Below are 21582 nucleotides of genomic sequence, written 5' to 3' on the forward strand. Positions count from 1 at the left end.
CAAGCCGTCTCTGCTAAACTTAGTTGTTAACTTTTGCCACCACTTTGGCTGTCCATTTGAATCATCTTTAGAGAGAGAAATGAGAAAGTAGAAAATGTTCCTTGGCTTGGCAAGAAACAGCAGGATAGATGTGAGTGAAAACAATGAAACCCCTACTGTCGATTTCTTCCCATGCTTGTTTTTGTTCCGGAGTTGGTAACAGAAAAAAACACTAATGAGACCCTCTTCTGATGATTGGAAAAATGTTCTGAATGAGTTGCTCTTCTGGATCCTGACCACTGTTGCTAAAAACTCATCTTGCAGATTATTATACAATTCCCCACCTATGAGGCTGTAGAGAACTTCTCAGCTCACACAGTGAAGCAGAATAATTCTCATCGTTTCTGCTTCAACAGATAATCTTTTCTTTCCCTCAAAGGCAGAAGGAAAATTTTCATTTTTTCCCAATATTTCACAGTAGCTTTTGTTTAATCATGCTCAACATTGACATTTTTGACCTATCATCAATGGTAAATGAAATATAGTATAGTAATAACTTCTTTTGAAGATATTTTAGTATTACCTTTTCCCCCATGCTGATAAGTAAGAAATAAAACAGTCCAAAGTGGGGGAAAAGATTGTAAAAACCCAATAACAAGTTTAAGGTAACCAGAACAGTAGAAATGAGACTCCATTTCAAACAAGTTAGGAGGACGGAGATTCTGTGACATAATAGGTATCCATATGCCAATACTTATGCTTGAAAAGCAGAATTTCTCTTGCATACACATGCAAAATTACATGCGGTGACACATGGACAAAAATGATGATATCTGTTTTGTAATTTTTTCCTCCATGTTGTATTTCTGCTCCAAAGAAAATAAGGCAAAATAAATTAATGATATGTTTCAGTTTGTCTGTCCATCAGAGATCTCAGATATGCCCAGTTTCCAGTTTGAACCAGTCACTATACTCAGGATTGCATGGAACATTCAAGATATTATGTACTCTGACAGTTGTGCACATAGAAAAGGTCTGTGGATTTCAGAAGCATGTCTGGGAATGGATGCATTTGACATAAGAGAGGCAGATGAGCTCACAGTTGACAAAGGCAATATAAAAAATTTTGCAGTATCTATACCTAAGCCAAAGATAACTTCCACCCTATAGAAAGGAGAAATAGAGGCCCAAAATATCCTATAAAACACACTACAAAATTATTAGAAAATGTTCAAATCTTTCTGTGATAATCTGTTAACTTCCTGAGCAAAATGCTGCTTTGGATCTATTTTTGAGTCATTAAAGGTCTATCAGTTTTCTTTCACTGACAGTACTCAGTTTCACTGCCACAAATCTGTGGCAGGTCTGTTCAAAGGAAAATGAAACTATCCCAATTAATATTTGAGCATCTGGACTGAGGATCTTAGTCAGGAAAACTTTCTCATGTTAATATTCTACAATTTTCCATCAAGAAAGGTAGCCAGAAACTACTCTTTTCTCCCGCCACTGGTAAATTTAGGAGAGTTACAGCAATTGTCTTAATATTAGAATCTTTACTATACCATGTGCATTATTAGTATTGCTAGCATAGCAAATCACCATAAACTTAGCCATTTAAACACAAACTTTAAAACATTTAAAATATTTTAAATTTTAAACCTCTTTTTTTTTTTTATCACAACTGCAAGGAATTGAAATCTGCCAACAATTCAAATGATCAGGGAAATAGATTCTCCTCCAGCCCTCCAGAAAGGAACCCAGCCTACCACCATCTTGATTTTAGCCCCACTGGGCTAAAATGAAATCTTGTAGGACTTCTGACCTACAGAACTGTAAGATCAGCAAGAAAGTGGCTAAGTTTATGGTGATTTGCTGTAAATTTATCTCATCCCTTAAAAGTGTTTGTGTTTTTAAATGGACATTATGAATGTAGCAGTAATAAATAAATATATTGTATAAATAAATATCCTTTATAAATAAATATACATATATAAATATACATATTCAGGGTACATGTCCTGAATTTTTACTTATCTGTGTGAGCCATCAGAAAGATTAAAAATTATTATACTAATAAGTTTATATTAAATACATTTGGTTGTGACATTACAAATTAAAACTGTGTAAAAGAAATGCTTATCAATTAACCTGATATCATGAATTTTGCAAGAGTCTTAGGTAAATCAGATCTAGATTTGTCATAATTTTAATTAGCTACTCAAAAATGTCATAAAAGAATTGTTACTAAGAAGCCCAGAATCTTCCCATTTTGGAAACATGAGGCAAACATTTTGAAAATACTACTTTTTCTAAATCGGTAACTCAGTTTCAAACACTGAATTTGAAAAGTTACAGAAACATTTGAAATAGCTTTTATTCCTCTCTAGCATATAAGTAGTTTTATTTGCTGTTATCTTAAGACATGTCCCCTCATTTCTTGCTGTGCAACAAATTAAACTCTAGAAATACATTAGCAACTGCTAGAAAATCTCTGGTTCTCTTTATTTCTTTATGATTCTTGTGTAATAACTTTTTTTCTGTGACCAAAAAAAACATGTCACAAGCCAAGTTGTATATATTGTTAGCAAGTGGATAATAAATTAAACGTAATGCTCATAATGTTATTTTTTTTCTTCAATAGGATTATTTTTCCCTCCCAAATTATGCTATTTATTTTGGGGATTTTGTTTGTTTGTGTGTTTGTGTCTAGTAGTTGCACACGGTGTGTTCCCTTTAAAAATACAGCAAATCCATTCCGCTTACCAAACTATGCCCTGAGCCCCAGAGCCAATAGGCTTTAGATTCTGGTAGCGCTTGAGAACTGTGAAGGTTGAGTCTCCCACTTCCACACTGTAGAACTGGTTGTCAACTTTGCTTTTGCTCATGTTGTAATGTTTGGCAATATATGACACATCCACTTGTTTATCGAATCCCTGTCAAAAAGAAGAACAGCAAAAACATGAGGCAAGTGAACAGGCAGAATGATAATGAGATGTACAGAAACTTGTTCTTTTAATGATTACTGACACTTAGCCATCTATCATCTAGTTCATGAAGTTCACATAGAAAAAAAATATGTATCAGTCCATGCAAGATTACCTCGAGTAAAAGAGCTTAGGGAAAAAATGCAAAGAAATTGTTTTTTTTCATCATTAAAACTATTTATAATAGACTAATCTTAGATTTGATTCACATAATCTTTTCTAAAGTATCTCATAGAGACATTCATTTATAGAATAAACATCTATAGCTACTGAACATGCATTGGTCTCAGAGGTGATATTAGATCCTTCAGGATTCAAGTAAATAAGACAAAGATGATCACTGGTCACCCATTATACCAGTCACATGAGAACAGATAAAAAATTGTATCTACAACCTTTTCTCAGAAAGAACTAAGATACAAACTTATGTAAAGTTTTAATTATTTTATTTGGGTAAATTTGAATTAAACAGTCTTGACTTCATTTGTCCTCATTAATATCACAAATGCTATTGTTCTGAATTAAGCATAGCAAAATTCTTGTTTGAATTAATATTATTCTAAAATACCATATGACACTTTATTTTTTGGAAGCTTAGATTTTAAATATCTTAATTGTTGCATTTTTTGTTTATTTTTGAGAGAAGTTCATCTATCAATTATATTTAGTAATTGATGAGTCTGTCTTTAAAATTTTGAACTACAATACATATGTATAATATAAATATCCATTACCTGTGATTATTTATCCACAAATGATCTTATATTGTACTTATGACATAAATAGTAAGAATTCTATAGCTAGAAGGGACCTCACAGAATATCATCTAGCCCATTCCTGTGGCATACACTGGTGGATGCCTTCCCAGCAGTCACCCTTCTTGCTGATTTTGTTCAGGTTTTAAGCACCCATACTTTCTGTGGGTTCCTCCCCAATCCCAGTGACTGAAAATTAAACAATCTATGCCAGTGATTCTCATTAAAGGTGGTTTTGACCCATTTGGGGCATTTAGGAGATTTGTGGGCAGGTTTTAAAATGCCACAATAAGGGGAGAGGTACAGTTTAGATTGATTTGGTTTGTCAAAGAATGCTGGTTGTCCTACAAGAAGTGAGATGTGAGACATTCCCACGCAATGAATAATTTCTCACATACCTCACAACTTATGAGTGTCCTGCCAAAGCTTTAATTAGTGAAAAATCTGCCTATAATGTTCTGAGTCCAGAATCTAAACCAAAGACTTTTTGTATAATTTTAACATACACTAACTTTTCTGAAAATCGAATTCTGATATAATTTGAAAGATTTAAATCTCCTTAGGCTCTGAACCTCTGGATTGATAATAAAACTATTTTTCCTGGAAAGTTTTGGCATTTCATCTCTAAATAAAAACTTGAAATAGAAGTACTATCTAATTTTCCCCATATTCACTTAGAAAGGGACCCAAGCAGCATCAGTGATGTAAATGAGGAGAATACAACGGAGCCCATGTGAACACGGGTGGCAAAACCTACAAATCCAGTGCTAGGATCTTGAGGCCTCCAGATAAGACTGAGACAGACTTGAAAGTAGAATACGTGTGACAGGCACCAACCTATGATTGCATCGGATATGGTGGCAGCATTCACTGCAAATGCACTAAGACCTCAAAGAATAGAGTGGACTTATAGGAACTTATGTTGCTTGGACAGGAAACCAAAAATTAAGTGATCTGCAAATGCAATAATAAAAGTTCTGAAATCAAGAAAGCAGTATGTGGAGCATGAGATAGGGAATTAAACAAGACTATTAAAAATCAGGACATTGCAAGCCTATTCAGGGAGACAACAACAGGATTTAGAATTTAGACAATGGGTGTGGACAGTGGCAGAAAAAAGAACATCAGTCTTTAAACAATCCTTGATTTCAACCACAGTACCAGGAACTGCTCTCCACACCATGGTCCATTTCTACTCTAGACTTTTTGGCATATGAGTAGAACAGCCTGAATAAAGCCCTGCTTTTTTTCCTGGCTAAGAAAGGTTAAAAAGCAACTGGAGCTAGAATATAAAGTGAATTCATCTGTCAAGTTTAATTTGGGATGAATGAAGTGCCTAACTTGCCATTTGTCATGTTCTGACCCTTCTTTATATCTTTTAATATTCTGTTTCTGACCACACACAAAATCTTTAGCACACACTAGCCTCACCAAACCTAGAAAATATCTCCCCTTCCCTTACTTATTCCCTTCACTTTGGAAGTGTGGCTTTCTCAACTGTATTGCATGTATAAACTAATCATTGGCAATGAACTTTGTGTTCCAGACTCCTGACTTAATGTTGTATTGTGGCACGGCCCTGTGCCTTTGGACTTCACTGTGGCTTTTACAGCTATGGTCTCAGTCAATATATCATAGTTGATTCAATTTGTTGTCTCTCCTCTTCCAACATTTCAATGTATATTCAAATAAACCAAAGAAGCTTAACGATTCATGTCACTTATCTCTCAGGTTTACTCTAAGAGCTACCCTATTTAATATTTAGAACTGTTTAACCCAACAAATGCTGATGATATACATATTATTTGCCAAATACTAGGTTTGGCACTCAAAATATAACCAAAAAAAGATAAGGTTCAGTCTAGAATGAAGACAATTAAATAAGAAAGTAGTTAAAGTATGGATAATACATTCTACAGAATAAAAAAAGTGCTGAAAGCAAAAAGAAACTACCAAGCAGAAAAGGGCTCTTTCTATATAATAGAAATAAAATAATATTTATTCTGGAATAGAGTATTGCAATGGCAGTATATGTGCCATAGTAAACTATGTGTGTATTCCAGGAGGTAAAGGAAAACAGAGGTTTTTAAAGGAAAATGAGGATGATTATCTAACTGTTTTGAGATAATTATCCTTGGCTACAAGGATCAATAACAAAGGTGATGCCAGTCCAAAGTGGGACAGGAAGTTGCTTGGCAGATGTCTTTGCAGAAACATTTTTTGCATAAGGTTGTGATGGTCTTGGCGCAAACTCATGGGTTTTTCAGCCCTTTGTGATAGTTTTTACCAGGTATTTACGCATGTGAACGCTTCTCTTTATGGCCTTCCTCTGTTCTATTTGTCATGGTTTTTTCCTTTCTTTTTTTAACACAAGTGACTCCATTCTGATTTTGACAACTTTCACAGTAGCAACTAACCACCCGCGCTCATTCAATATCATTAATTCAATCAGCTACCATGTATACAGCAACTACTAGAAGCCAAGTTACAGGTATAAAGTTGTAATGTTTGAGGGGAGACTTGATCTGTGTTTTCCCCAACTAAAAATATCCCTGAACCTTCCTTTTCACTGGTTCTCAGATATGAGTGTGCATCTCAACCACCTGGGGATGCACACTGGAGAAATAGGGCTTGATAAAATACAAGTCATTGGCATAACATTCTGGAGATATGGATTCAAGCATCAGCAATCAACCAATTAAAAATCATCATTACAAGGTTTGTGAATTCACACACACATAAACATATAATTTCCTTTCAAGTTTCTTCTTTATACCCCACTTTGAATTAAACTTCAGGTAAAATTTGGAAGTTAGGGAAGATGTTCATGAAAGCATCTCAAATAATTGGTAAAAGTCTATTTTAATTACTAGTTTAAGCAGTAAGGCATGGACATAATAGCATAGGAAATTTTCTTAGATTGATGTCATAACCAAAAATTTGATAGCAAATATGATGTGTTAAAGAGCTTCCCCCAGATCCCATCTGTGCCCTAAGCTTACAAATCTAAATTGAGTTTTGAAAGGTTCAGAGCATATTTAATAGACTACATTTCATCCTTCAGCTTCTATATAGTATTCCTTGTCATGACTATAAAGTTCAAATATAATTTTTTCTTTATAAAATGTGCCCATGAAAATATTCCATCAAGCACACTACAGAAAAATATTATCAGTGCTAAAAATGACTTTTCTCTAGTTATACATTTTAGTGTTTCCTGAGTTCAAGTCATAGAACAAGACAGCAGATTATTTAAACCTACAAAGAAAAAAAAAATTCATGTTGAGAAGGCATGCTTAGCCAATACTTGGTCTACAGCAGAGATTCTGAAGTTTTAACATGGATTAGGACTAGCTAGGGGGCTTATAAAATGCAAAGTTTCTGATTCAGTAATACTAGGATAAGGCCAAGAATCTGTATTTCTAACAAGTTTCACATTTTGAGAATCACTGTTTTAGACAATAGTAGATATAAAAGATGCCACCATTCAAAGAGGAATAATTAAAGAGTCAAAAACTGGAAGCAATGCAGATCGACATGTAAACAAAGGATGTGGAAGTTAAAAATAATGTCATAAAAGACTCTCCTTGGTATCAGCACCTGAGCACTCATCATCAATTCAATTGCTAGCCTATAGCCATAGAATTTTGCAAAGAAAAGTGTCCCACATTATTGATCTTCTCCTGCAGGTGTCCAAAGCTTTGATTGCACTTTAATAGCCTATATTTCAGAAGCATTCTCTCCTCATTTTCATTTGTGAATGACTGTCCTATGTTTCTGATAGTCAGTTCCTGAGTGGGAAACATTGAGGTTTAAGAATTTTTGGAGGTTAAACTTTGTTTCTTTTGAATGATATAGCTGAAAACAGCACTGAGCCTGGATCAGTTCTGCACTTAATAGCTGTGAAACCTTGGGCAAACTATTTTATTCTTTCATTTATTATTTATATTCTGTATGGTTCCATAAAGGATTTGTCTAGCTCACGGTAAAAGATAGAGAAACAATAAAACCATTAAATCCAGTTTTAAAAACAAATGTCAAATAAAGCAAGCTAGGAGATGACAGTTTTACCAGAAGACTTAAGTTATGAATATCTACTGCCTTGAGCACAAAATTTAGTGTCACGCTTCTGGAACACCAAAGGAAAAAAAATAATAACAATGACAAAACCACAGTAAGTGGCACGTTTTGATTTATTAATCTCATAAAATATATAATACCAATTCATAGGAAAGATAAAATTCATCAGCTAAACTTCAGGAAGAATATATTCAATTGTTTCTTTATATAATAAACCTGAAATCAGAAAACAGGCAGTAGATAAGATATTTTTAGTGAGTCACAGAAATATGTGTCATATGACTTGTATGATATTAACTCTCAATAACACAAGGGAAGAAAGAAAGTTGAACCAGTATTATTGCTTACCTACTACAGACATACTCTTTATTATGTTAAACATGTTAAAGTGAACACTCAAAACAGATGAAGAAAGTGGCATACAGAGCTGTTCATTAATCGGCTGAAAATCTCAGAACTATTAATTGGTGGTACCAATTAATATGAATTAAAGTTTATCTGACTTCAAAACAAGTTCTCTTCTTTTTGTAAGCTAAACCATGTACTAGTTTAGCTAGACAATCTTGTGTGGTGATAGAAAGCTGGATATTCACGGATGCCAAGAAATTTAAAGGGCCTGATTCTACTCATTTGTTAAATATTTATTCAGCACCTACTGTGTGTTGGGCATTATTAAAGGTAACATGGGTATCAAATTAATCTATCTCAATAGGATAGCCAAGAAATATTAACCACAAAGTGCACTTGTGGAAAATTAGCCAGTCAATCTGCTGGATATTTTTTTAGTATGGTCATTTGGATACCGAAAACCAGTTGCCTAAAGTCTTGATCCTGCTTTTGGCACAGAAGATATTGAGCTATCTATTCTCATAGTTATGACCAGCAGATTCAGTTGCTTCATGATACCACTCCAACATTGTTGTGCAAAGTCAGCCAAAATAATGCCTGATGTTCTGGGGTTTTTCTGTGGCAAAAAGGCATGTGCTTAATCTATTTTAAATATGTATCAAATTATTTACATATGAGATTCGTTTGTTTGTTTCCTTTTAGAAACAGTGTCTCGCTCTGTCATCCAGCCTGGAATGCAGTGGCACAATCATGGCTCGCTGCAGCCTTGAACTCCTGAGCTCAAGCAATCTCCCCACCTCAGCCTTCTGATAGCTGATACTATAGGCACATGCTACCACTCCCAGATAATTTTTTTTTTTTTTTTTTTTTTTTTTTTAGAGATGAGGTCTCACTATGTTGCCCAGGCTGGTCTTGAACTCCTGGCCTCAAACAATTCTCCCGCCTCAGCCTTCCAAAATGCTGATATTACAGGCGTGAGCCACAGCACCTGGCCTTATATATGAGTTTTAAAGGGGAAGATTTGAGACAATACTTAGGGATATTTAGGATTGAATTTTGTTCTCTCAGGAGCACATTTCCTCACACTGTTCCTTGAAGAGTTACTCTCAGCAGAGGGTTACATCCTGGAATCAATTTCACTTTTACATTAGTTAGTTGGCCTAGAGATGGTTATTCTGTGGAATCAATGAATTATGAAAAGTCAATAAAGCAGCAAAAATTTGAAGACCTAAATTATGTTTGATAATTTGATAATTATTTTCAATTACGTTGGAAAGCATATAACAGTAATCAATAGTAGAGCTGGTATGGCTTCTGCCTGCCTTCTTTACATACGAAGGTATGGCTTCTGCCTGCCTTCTTTACATACGAAGGTGGGGAACTAATACTGCTTGAATACTTATTAGGCACCAAGCTAGTATGAGTAACAGGCAATGTGCTAGATGTCTAACAAATTATTTCGTATAAGAATTAGCATTCTATTTTCAACAAATAAGAAACTCTAGACTGAGAACTTTAGCAAAGGGTAAAAATGCAGCTTCTCATCTAACTATCCAGTTTAAAATCCTGACTGTGAGCCCTTGGGCAAGTTCTTTATAATATTAGCCCTTGTTTCTTTAGTTGTAGAATGAGGGCAATAATCTACTTTTTATTACTGGAAAGGTTAAATAAGATAATCTATGTAAGTAAGCTCTAAGCATGGTATAAGGTTATAGAAAACTCTCAAAGTTTTTATTTTTAATATAATTATTACCATTATTATAATTATTATCATTATTATTGAGAAGTTAGACAACATTTAAGACCCATAGTTAGCAGTTTTAGAGTATTTATCACAAAAGTTGGCCTAGCTCCTAAATCACAGTACCATTTGAAAGCACTATGATACTCCTATAAAATCCACAAAGAACCAACAGAGTTCAGAATTACAGGATAAGAAGATATTTTTCCTTAGTTTTCATTTGTGGTAGAGACAGTGCTCCATGAATATCCATGTGCCCCTCTCCACTTTCCACCTCCCTTGCAGTTGCAGTTGGTGTCATGTGACTATATACAGAAATGCCAGCTGTCACCTAAACAGAGAGGGCTTCAAAAAGCGATGTTCTCACAACTAAAACTAGAGAAGCAAGAGCAAACAAATCCAAAAACTAGCAGAAAACAAGAAATAACCAAGATCAGAGCAGAATAGAAAAACATAGAGATGCAAAAAAAAACCTTCAAAAATCAATGAATCCAGGAGATGGTTTTTGAAAAACTAAAATAGATTGACTGCTAGCTAGACTAATATAGAAGAAAAGAGAAAAGAATCAAATAGACACAATAAAAAAGTGATAAAGGGGATATCACCACTGATCCCACAGAAATACAAACTACCATCAGAGAATATTATAAACACCTCTAGACAAATATACTAGAAAATCTAGAAGAAATGGATAAATTCCTGGACACATTTCCAAGACTAAACCAGGAAGAAGTCAAATCCTTGAATAGACCAATACCAAGTTCTGAAAGTGAGGCAGTAATAAATAGCCTACCAACCAAAAAAAAGCCCAGGACCAGACAGATTCACAGCTGAACTCTACCAGAGGTACAAAGAGGATCTGGTATCATTCCTTCTGAAACTATTCCAAACAATTGAAAAGGAGGAACTTCCCTGTAACTCATTTTATGAGGCCAGCATCATCCTGATACCAAAATCTGGCAGAGACATAGCAAAAAAAGAAAACTTAAGGCCAATATTCCTGATGAACATCTATTCAAAGATACTCAATAACGTACTGTCAAACCTAATCCAGCAACATATCAAAAAGCTTATCCTACACAATCGAGTCGGCTTCATCCCTGGGATGCAAGGGTGGTTCAACATATGCAATCAATAAATGTAATCCATCACATAAACAGAACCAATGACAAAAACCACATGATTATCTCAATAGATGCAGAAAAGGCATTTGATAAAATTCAACATCCCTTCATGTTAAAAACTCTCAATAAACTAGGTATGGACATAACATATCTCAAAATAATAAGAGCTAATTATGAGAAACCCACAACCAATATCCCACAACCCACAACTGAATGGGCAAAAGCTGGAAGCATTCCCCTTGAAAACTGGCACAAGACAAGGATGCCCTCTATCACCATTCCTATTAAACATAGCAATGGAATTTCTGACCAGGGCAATCAGGCAAGAGAAAGAAATAAAGGGTATTCAAATAGGAAAAGAGGAAGGCAAATTGTCTCTGTTTGCAGACGACATGATCCTATATCTAGAAAATCCCATTGTCTCAGCCCAAAAGCTTATTAAGCTGATAAGCAACTTCAGCAAAGTCTCATGATAAAAGATCAATGTGCAAAAGTTACAAGCATTCTGAGAGGACAGCCAAGATGGCCTAATAGGAACAGCTCCAGTCTATAGCTCCCAGTCTGAGCGACGCAGAAGATGGGTGATTTCTGCATTTCCATCTGAGGTACCGGGTTCATCTCACTAGGGAGTGCCAGAAAGTGGGCGCAGGACAGTGGGTGCAACGCACCGTGCACCAGCCGAAGCAGGGTGAGGCATTGCCTCACTCAGGAAGCACAAGGGTCAGGGAGTTCCCTTTCCTAGTCAAAGAAAGGGGTGACAGACAGCACCTGGAAAATCGGGTCACTCCCACCCTAATACTGTGCTTTTCCAACGGGCTTAAAAAATGGTGCATCAGGAGATTATATCCCGCACCTGGCTCGGAGGGTCCTACATGCACGGAGTCTCGCTGATTGCTAGCATAGCAGTCTGAGATCAAACTGCAAGGAGGCAGTGAGGCTGGGGGAGAGGCACCCGCCATTGCCCAGGCTTGCTTAGGTAAACAAAGCAGCCTGGAAGCTCCAACTGGGTGGAGCCCACCACAGCTCAAGGAGGCCTGCCTGCCTCTGTAGGCTCCACCTCTGGGGGCAGGGCACAGACAAACAAAAAGACAGCAGTGACCTCTGCAGACTTAAATGTCCCTGTCTGACAGCTTTGAAGAGAGCAGCGGTTCTCCCAGCACACAGCTGGAGATCTGAGAACGGGCAGACTGCCTCCTCAAGTGGGTCCCTGACCCCTGACCCCTGAGCAGCCTAACTGGGAGGCACCCCCCAGTAGGGGCAGACTGACACCTCACACGGCCGGGTACTCCTCTGAGACAAAACTTCCAGAGGAACGATCAGACAGCAGCATTCGCGGTTCACAAAAATCCACTGTTCTGAAGCCATCCCTGCTGCTACCCAGGCAAACAGGGTCTGGAGTGGACCTCTAGCAAACTCCAACAGACCTGCAGCTGAGGGTCCTGTCTCTTAGAAGGAAAACTAACAAACAGAAAGGACATCCACACCAAAAACCCATCTGTACATCACCATCATCAAAGACCAAAAGTAGATAAAACCACAAAGATGGGGAAAAAACAGAACAGAAAAACTGGAAACTCTAAAAAGCAGAGCGCCTCTCCTCCTCCAAAGGAACACAGTCCCTCACCAGCAACAGAACAAAGCTGGACAGAGAATGACTTTGACGAGTTGAGAGAAGAAGGCTACAGACGATCAAACTACTCTGAGCTACAGGAGGAAATTCAAACCAAAGGCAAAGAAGTTAAAAACTTTGAAAAAAATTTAGAAGAATGTATAACTAGAATAAACAATACAGAGAAGTGCTTAAAGGAGTGGATGGAGCTGAAAGCCAAGGCTCCAGAACTACGTGAAGAATGCAGAAGCCTCAGGAGCCGATGCGATCAACTGGAAGAAAGGATATCAGCAATGGAAGATGAAATGAATGAAATGAAGCAAGAAGGGAAGTTTAGAGAAAAAAGAATAAAAAGAAATGAACAAAGCCTCCAAGAAATATGGGACTATGTGAAAAGACCAAATCTACGTCTGATTGGTGTACCTGAAAGTGATGGGGAGAATGGAACCAAGTTGGAAAACACTCTGCAGGATATTATCCAGGAGAACTTCCCCAGTCTAGCAAGGCAGGCCAACATTCAGATTCAGGAAATACAGAGAACGCCACAAAGATACTCCTCGAGAAGAGCAACTCCAAGACACGTAATTGTCAGATTCACCAAAGTTGAAATGAAGGAAAAAATGTTAAGGGCAGCCAGAGAGAAAGGTCGGGTTACCCACAAAGGGAAGCCCATCAGACTAACAGCAGATCTCTCAGCAGAAACCCTACAAGCCAGAAGAGAGTGGGGGCCAATATTCAACATTCTTAAAGAAAAGAATTTCAACCCAGAATTTCATATCCAGCCAAACTAAGCTTTATAAGTGAAGGAGAAATAAAATACTTTACAGAAAGCAAATGCTGAGATTTTGTCACCACCAGGCCTGCCCTAAAAGAGCTCCTGAAGGAAGCACTAAACATGGAAAGGAAAAACCGGTACCAGCCGCTGCAAAATCATGCCAAAATGTAAAGACCATGGAGACTAGGAAGAAACTGCATCAACTAACGAGCAAAATAACCAGCTAACATCATAATGACAGGATCAAATACACACATCACAATATTAACTTTAAATGTAAATGGACTAAATGGTCCAATTAAAAGACACAGACTGGCAAATTGGATAAACAGTCAAGACCCAACAGTGTGCTGTATTCAGGAAACCCATCTCATGTGCAGAGACACACATAGGCTCAAAATAAAAGGATGGAAGAAGATCTACCAAGCAAATGGAAAACAAAAAAAGGCAGGGGTTGCAATCCTAGTCTCTGATAAAACAGACTTTAAACCAACAAAGATCAAAAGAGACAAAGAAGGCCATTACATAATGGTAAAGGGATCAATTCAACAAGAAGAGCTAACTATCCTAAATATATATGCACCCAATACAGGAGCACCCAGATTCATAAAGCAAGTCCTGAGTGACCTACAAAGAGACTTAGACTCCCACACATTTATAATGGGAGACTTTAACACACCACTGTCAACATTAGACAGATCAATGAGACAGAAAGTTAACAAGGATACCCAGGAATTGAACTCAGCTCTGCACCAAGCAGACCTAATAGACATCTACACAACTCTCCACCCCAAATCAACACAATATACATTTTTTTCAGCGCCACACCACACCTATTCCAAAATTGACCACATAGTTGGAAGTAAAGCCCTCCTCAGCAAATGTAAAAGAACAGAAATTACAACAAACTATCTCTCAGACCACAGTGCAATCAAACTAGAACTCAGGATTAAGAAACTCACTCAAAACCACTCAACTACATGGAAACTGAACAACCTGCTCCTGAATGACTACTGGGCACATAACGAAATGAAGGCAGAAATAAAGATGTTCTTTGAAACCAACGAGAACAAAGACACAGCATACCAGAATCTCTGGGACTCATTCGAAGCAGTATGTAGAGGGAAATTTATAGCACTAAATGCCCACAAGAGAAAGCAGGAAAGATCCAAAATTGACACCCTAACATCACAATTAAAAGAACTAGAAAAGCAAGAGCAAACACATTCAAAAGCTAGCAGAAGGCAAGAAATAACTAAAATCAGAGCAGAACTGAAGGAAACAGAGACACAAAAAACCCTTCAAAAAATTAATGAACCTAGGAGCTGGTTTTTTGAAAGGATCAACAAAATTGACAGACTGCTAGCAAGATTAATAAAGAAGAATCAAAACTTTTGGTACTGGTACCAAAACAGAGATATAGATCAATGGAACAGAACAGAGCCCTCAGAAATAATGCCGCATATCTACAACTATCTGATCTTTGACAAACCTGAGAAAAACAAGCAATGGGGAAAGGATTCCCTATTTAATAAATGGGGCTGGGAAAACTGGCCAGCCATATGTAGAAAGCGGAAACTGGATCCCTCCATTACACCTTATACAAAAATTAATTCAAGATGGATTAAAGACTTAAATGTTAGATCTAAAACCATAAAAACCCTAGGAGAAAACCTAGGCATTACCATTCAGGACATAGGCATGGACAAGGACTTCATGTCTAAAACACCAAAAGCAATGGCAACAAAAGACAAAATTGACAAATGGGATCTAATTAAACTAAAGAGCTTCTGCACAGCAAAAGAAACTACCATCAGAGTGAACAGGCAACCCACAAAATGGGAGAAAAATTTCACAACCTACTCATCTGACAAAGGGCTAATATCCAGAATCTACAATGTACTCAAACAAATTTACAAGAAAAAAACAACCCCATCAAAAAGTGGGCAAAGGATATGAACAGACACTTCTCAAAAGAAGACATTTATGCAGCCAAAAGACACATGAAAAAATGCTCATCATCACTGGCCATCAGAGAAATGCAAATCAAAACCACAATGGATACCATCTCACACCAGTTAGAACGGCAATCATTAAAAAGTCAGGAAACAACAGGTGCTGGAGAGGATGTGGAGAAATAGGAACACTTTTACACTGTTGGTGGGACTGTAAAGTAGTTCAGCCATAGTGGAAGTCAGTGTGGCGATTCCTCAGGGATCTAGAACTAGAAATACCATTTGACCCAGCCATCCCATTACTGGGTATATACCCAAAGGACTATAAATCATGCTGCTATAAAGATACATGCACGCATATGTTTATTGCGGCACTATTCACAATAGCAAAGACTTGGAACCAACCCAAATGTTCAACAATGATAGACTGGATTAAGAAAATGTGGCACATATACACCATGGAATACTATGCAGCCATCAAAAATGATGAGTTCATGTCCTTTGTAGGGACATGGATGAAATTGGAAATCATCATTCTCAGTAAACTATTGCGAGGACAAAAAACCAAACACCGCATGTTCTCACTCATGGGTGGGAATTGAACAATGAGAACACATGGACACAGGAAGGGGAACATCACACTCTGCGGACTGTTGTGGGGTGGGGGGAGGGGGGAGGGATAGCATTAGGGATATACCTAATGCTAAATGACGAGTTAATGAGTGCAGCACACCAGCATGGCACATGTATACATATGTAACTAACCTGCACATTGTGCACATGTACCCTAAAACTTAAAGTATAATAATAATAAAATTGTAAAGAAACATGAAAAAAATAAAAATAAAAATAAATAAGTAAAAAATTTTAAAAAAAAGTTACAAGTATTCCTATACACCAACAATAGGCAAGCAGAGGGCCAAATCATGAATGAATTTCCATTCACAATTGCTACAAAGAGAATAAAATGCCTAGGAATACAGTTAACAAGAGATGTGAAGGATCTTTTCAAGGAGAATTACAAAACCACTGTTCAAAGAAATAAGAGACAACACAAACAAATGGAAAAGTATTCCATCCTTGTGAATAGGAAGAATCAATATTGTGAAAATGGCCATACTGCCCAAAGTAATTTATAGATTCAATGCTATTCCCATCAAAGTATCATTGACATTCTTCACAGAATTAGAAAAAAAACTAGTTTAAAATTCATATGAAACCAAAAAAGAACCCGTATAGCCAATACAATCCTAAGCAAAGAGAACAAAACTGGAGGCATCATTCTACCTGACTTCAAACTATACTACAAGGCTGCAGTAATCTAAACAGTATAATACTGGTATAAAAACAGATACATAGATCAATTGAACAGAATAGAGAGCTCAGAAATAAGACTGCACATCTACAACCATCTGATCTTCAGCAAACCTGACAAAAATAAGCAATGGGAAAAGGATTCTCTATTTAATAAATGGTGCTGGGAGAACTCACTAGCCATATGCAGAAAACTGAACCTGGACCCCTTCCTTACACCTTATACAAAAATTAACTCGAGATGGATTAAAGACTTAAATAAAAAAATGTAAAACCCAAAACCTTAAAAACCCTAGAAGAAAATCTAGGCAATATCATTCAGGAAATAGGCATGGGCAAAGATTTTATGATGAAATCACCAAAAGCAATTGCAACAAAAGCAAAAATTGACAAGTGGGATCTAATTAAACTAAAGAGTTGGTGCACAGCAAAAGAAACTATCATCAAAATGAACAGGCAACCTACAGAATGGGAGAAAATTTTTTCAATCTATTCATCTGACAAAGGTCTAATATCCAGAATTTACAAGGAACTTAAACAAATTTACAAGGAAAAAACAACCCCATCAAAAGTGGCCAAAGGACATGAACAGACACTTCTCAGAAGAAGACATTTATGCAGCCAACAAACATGAAAAAAAGCTCATCACTGATTATTAGAGAAATGCAAATCAAAACCACAATGAGATAACATCTCACACCAGTCAGAATGGCAATAATTAAAAAGTCAAGAAACAATAGATGCTGGCAAGGCTGCAGAGAAATAAGAATGCTTTTACACTGTTGGTGGGAATATAAATTACTTCAACCACTGTGGAAGACAGTGTGGTAATTCCTCAAGGATCTAGAACCAGAAATACCATTTGACCCAGCAATCCCATTACTGGGTATATACCCAAAGTAATATAAATAATTCTACTATAAAGGTACATGCACACATATGTTTATTGCAGTATTATTTACAATAGCAAAGACATGACAAACCCAAATGCCCATTAATAATAGACTGGATAAAGAAAATGTGGCACATATACACCGTGGAATACTATGAAGTCGTAAAGAGGCATGAGATCATATCCTTTGCAGGGACATGCATGAAGCTGGAAGCCATCATCCTCAGCAAACTAACGTAGGAATAGAACCAAACACTGCATGTTCTCACTCATAAGTGGGAGCTGAAAAATGAGAGCACATGGACGCAGGGAGGGGAACAACACACACTGGGACCTGTCAGGGGGGTGGTGGAAGGGAGTGCATCAGGACAAATAGCTAATGCATGTGGGTGGGTTGACAGGTGCAGGAAATCATCATGACACATATTTACCTATGTAACAAAGCTGCACTTTCTGCAAATGTATCCCAGAGCTTAAAATTAAATTAAATTTTTTTAAAAAGGTGATGTGCCTCCTCAACACTTCTCTTTCCACAGTGGTGTTTTAGCTCGTGCATCACAAGATGACTAAACTCCTGAGTCACCAGATTGAGGACAACCCTTGCTCACCTGAATTGGAATTTGAATGACAGGAAATAAACTTTTGATCTGATATATCACTGAGATTTGGAGTCTATTATTACTGCAGTATGTTCTTCATTATATATTTATTTTGGTCATAAAATGTGCCAAGAACTACCCTAGACACTGAGAATGCAAAGCTCCTGACCTCATGGAGCTTAATATTAAATTTTCCCTTAGAGGATCAAACTTTTTCAAGTTATGGGCTTCATTATCACAATGATCTAGACTACTAAACTAATCACACTGAATTTTACACCTTTTGATCTACACATTCACAATTTGTCTGCAATAAAGAAAAAAGACATACGAAATCAGAAATAATAAGTGGTATTACATAATCAAAGACAGGACAAATTTTCCAGAGTAGTAATAATAAATTTTATTTTAAAAAAATCCTTCTCAGAGTGGAAGTAAGAGGTTAATATTTCATAATAAGGAAAGTAAAAATGTCATTTGGGAATCGAAATGGTTAAAATGAATTATCTGGATTTTACTAACTCATCTCTAAAATATGTCTTTATATTTTTAGAAAAGAGAATTAGAGTTTTTCAAATGCTACATTTAAGAATCTGAAACACTAAAGCCATGTCTTCATTCACACAACAAAGAACATTATTCTTAAACCCTGTGTGATGTGATATGGTTTTGATCTGTATGTCTACCCCAATCTCCTGTGGAATTGTAATCCCCAGTGTTGGAGGTGGGGCCTGGTGGGAGATGACTGGATCATGGGGGTGGTTTCTCATGGTTTAACACCATCCCCTTTAGTGCTGCCATCTCAATAGTGAGTTCTGGTGAGATCTGGTTGCTTAAAAGTGTGTGACACCTCCCTCCTCTCTCTCTTCCTCCTGCTCCTGCCATGTAAGACGTGCCTATTTCCCCTGCACCTTCCACCATGATTACAAGTTTCCTGAGGCCACTCCAGAAGCCAAGCAGATGCTTCCATGCTTCCTGTACAGCCTGCAGTACTGTGAACCAATTAAATCTCTATTATTTATAAATTACCTAGCCTCAGGTACATATTTAAAGCAATGCAAGAACAGACTAATACATGAAGCATATCCTTATCATTCCCTCATCTGCACAATTATGAAAGGATTTAATTGGTACCTCACTTTAATAGTTCCACATTCTCCATGATCTTGTTTTTCATCTTTTTGAATATGTACTTTTGTAGCTGACTTGACCTTTATTGAATGAGTTAGACATGTCCATAACCAAATAAACATTCACTTACAGAGAAGATGAACAAAAGAGGAATTGAATGATACACTCCAGATTAGAACTGGTTTTAGAACTCAGAACCAAAGTGGACATTCTTCTTAACCTACTGAAAAATGCAGCCTATGGTTATCATGCATCATACTTTCAAATAATAACTGTGCAGATAAGCAAACATTATCACTTAAAATATATTTCAAAAGTCTCCTATCAGAAGGATAATAGAATTAAAATGGTGTACTTAAGGAGTTAGTTGATTACCTAAGAACATAATATAGAAAAGAATGGAATCCAAAAGTTGATGCTTCTCTTGCAGAGCATGATTACAAATTAACCATACACTGAAAATCACGAATAGTTCTGGAATATTTTTTAACACAACTTCTGTATTTTGAAAAATGTAACTAATTACTGCATTTAATCTGATTAATACCTCAACAATAATTAAGCTCATAACATCAAATTACACTTAAATTCAGGTTAAACCAATTCAAAAAGAAGTCAAAATCTGACCTTTTTGTGCTTCAAGCAAATCAAGCACATTTTCACAATGAACCAATACAGAAAAGTTAATTATCACGGAACTGAACCTTAGGACCTTCAAATTTTCTGTTAAACTTGAGCAGCATAACTAAGGGTATTCATTAACTATAATAACTACTTAATAAATTTTTAGAAAAAAAGCTGCTCAGCATATAAAACAGAAGCATAGCACTAAATTAACACTTCTGAAATTTGCTATAACTGTGTTCACCTGTGGATACCCAGAAAAAAACTAATGTCAAGCAACATTAATCACTCATCCATAAAAACAGGTAGACCGTTATCATGACAGTACAGAAATCTCTGTGATTTATTTCAACATACAAGATATATCACATTTTTATAATAATGTTTACCTTATCTTTGTTTAATAATTTACTCATAGTCATGCAAACAAAAGCATATACATTGTGATTTTAGAAAATTAGTGCAAAATTAAATGTTACATATTAAAGCAGATGTAGAAGAAAGAGTCAGGTTTCCTTAAATAATACATAAGAAAGAACACTCATTAAAAGGAGAAGGTAAAGTAAAAGTTTCTCTTTCCCCTTTACATGAAAAACTAAAATAGATTTTTTAAAAAGGGATATATAGGTTCATATCTCAAAACCACAGCCATTTATTTATGAAACACCAGTGCCTTCAACTACATCCACAGTTCAACCTGCTGATCCTCTTAAGCCATATGTGTATCAGGTGAAGACTCTAAATTGAGTTTTTGGGGGGTTCAGGCAGTCCTCCCAAAAACCTAAACCATACAAACCATATCATTTGTTTCACAGATCACCTAAAATGGTTTACAGTTTACCTGTTACATTATGCAGGTTTTTCCTTTGCCCTGCTCTGCCAAAAATCTTTTTCTTTGTTGCTTTACTTCTCATGTTGGTATAGAAGTCTTTATTCCAACTAGGATGGCCATCCAATGAAGTATAAAATTTTTAATTGGATATTTTCAAAGTCTTTGAAATAGAAACATCATAGACCCATCAAATGAAATGAGCAAGTTATTTTAAATTCAAATTGCCTTAAAATCAAGACAGCTGTTTTTAAAAACCCATATAATTCTGGAACCAAGCTTAATGATGTTTTTTAAATGCTCTAGATACTAGTAATCTCAACATATCATTTAAAATGAAATCGCTTCATGGACACTCCAGACACTTCTTTTTACAAATTCCCTTGTTTACTAGTTTCCAGGTTTAAAAAGGGCTCTTAAAGGTTACTGCACCCCATAAAACATTAGCAAATTATCCTGAAATTTCCAAAGATTGAAAAACACTGTGCCAAAAAAAATAGTAAATCAAGTGATCAGTAATTTTGCTAAAGGGTAGATATTATTATATATACACATATAGTGCTTTTATTATCCAGAGGAATAAAATATATTTTAATTAACTAATCAAGTCATCTAATAATATTTCATATTTATTCAAAAGACATTGCTTTAACTAAAAAAAGGCAACATGTTTAATCTTGGCTATTATATCTTACAACGTAAAATGCCAAAAAAAGTAAGAATTGTTTTTAACTGAAGGCTAATTTTGACACTAACAACTCCACATTAAGACTGCTATTTTTTTCTTATCTCCAGTAGTATTTTTGGACCTTAAATACCACCACCATATTTTGGAATTTGTGT

General features: G+C 36.1%; 1 protein-coding gene across 10 annotated transcripts in view; it reads right to left on the reverse strand.

Annotated features, from left to right (window-relative positions):
- MAPK10 (mitogen-activated protein kinase 10) overlaps positions 1–21582 on the reverse strand; it is a 430726-nt gene that overhangs the window by 138599 nt on the left and 270545 nt on the right. For all 10 annotated transcript variants that reach the window (XM_055111579.2, XM_034958876.3, XM_003811246.7 and 7 more), the window contains one exon: positions 2743–2912. In XM_055111579.2, the coding sequence (XP_054967554.1) occupies positions 2743–2912 (170 nt within the window). The remainder of the gene's footprint in view (positions 1–2742; positions 2913–21582) is intronic.

This window comes from Pan paniscus, chromosome 3 (assembly GCF_029289425.2).
Source record: "Pan paniscus chromosome 3, NHGRI_mPanPan1-v2.0_pri, whole genome shotgun sequence".
Lineage (NCBI taxonomy): Eukaryota > Metazoa > Chordata > Mammalia > Primates > Hominidae > Pan > Pan paniscus.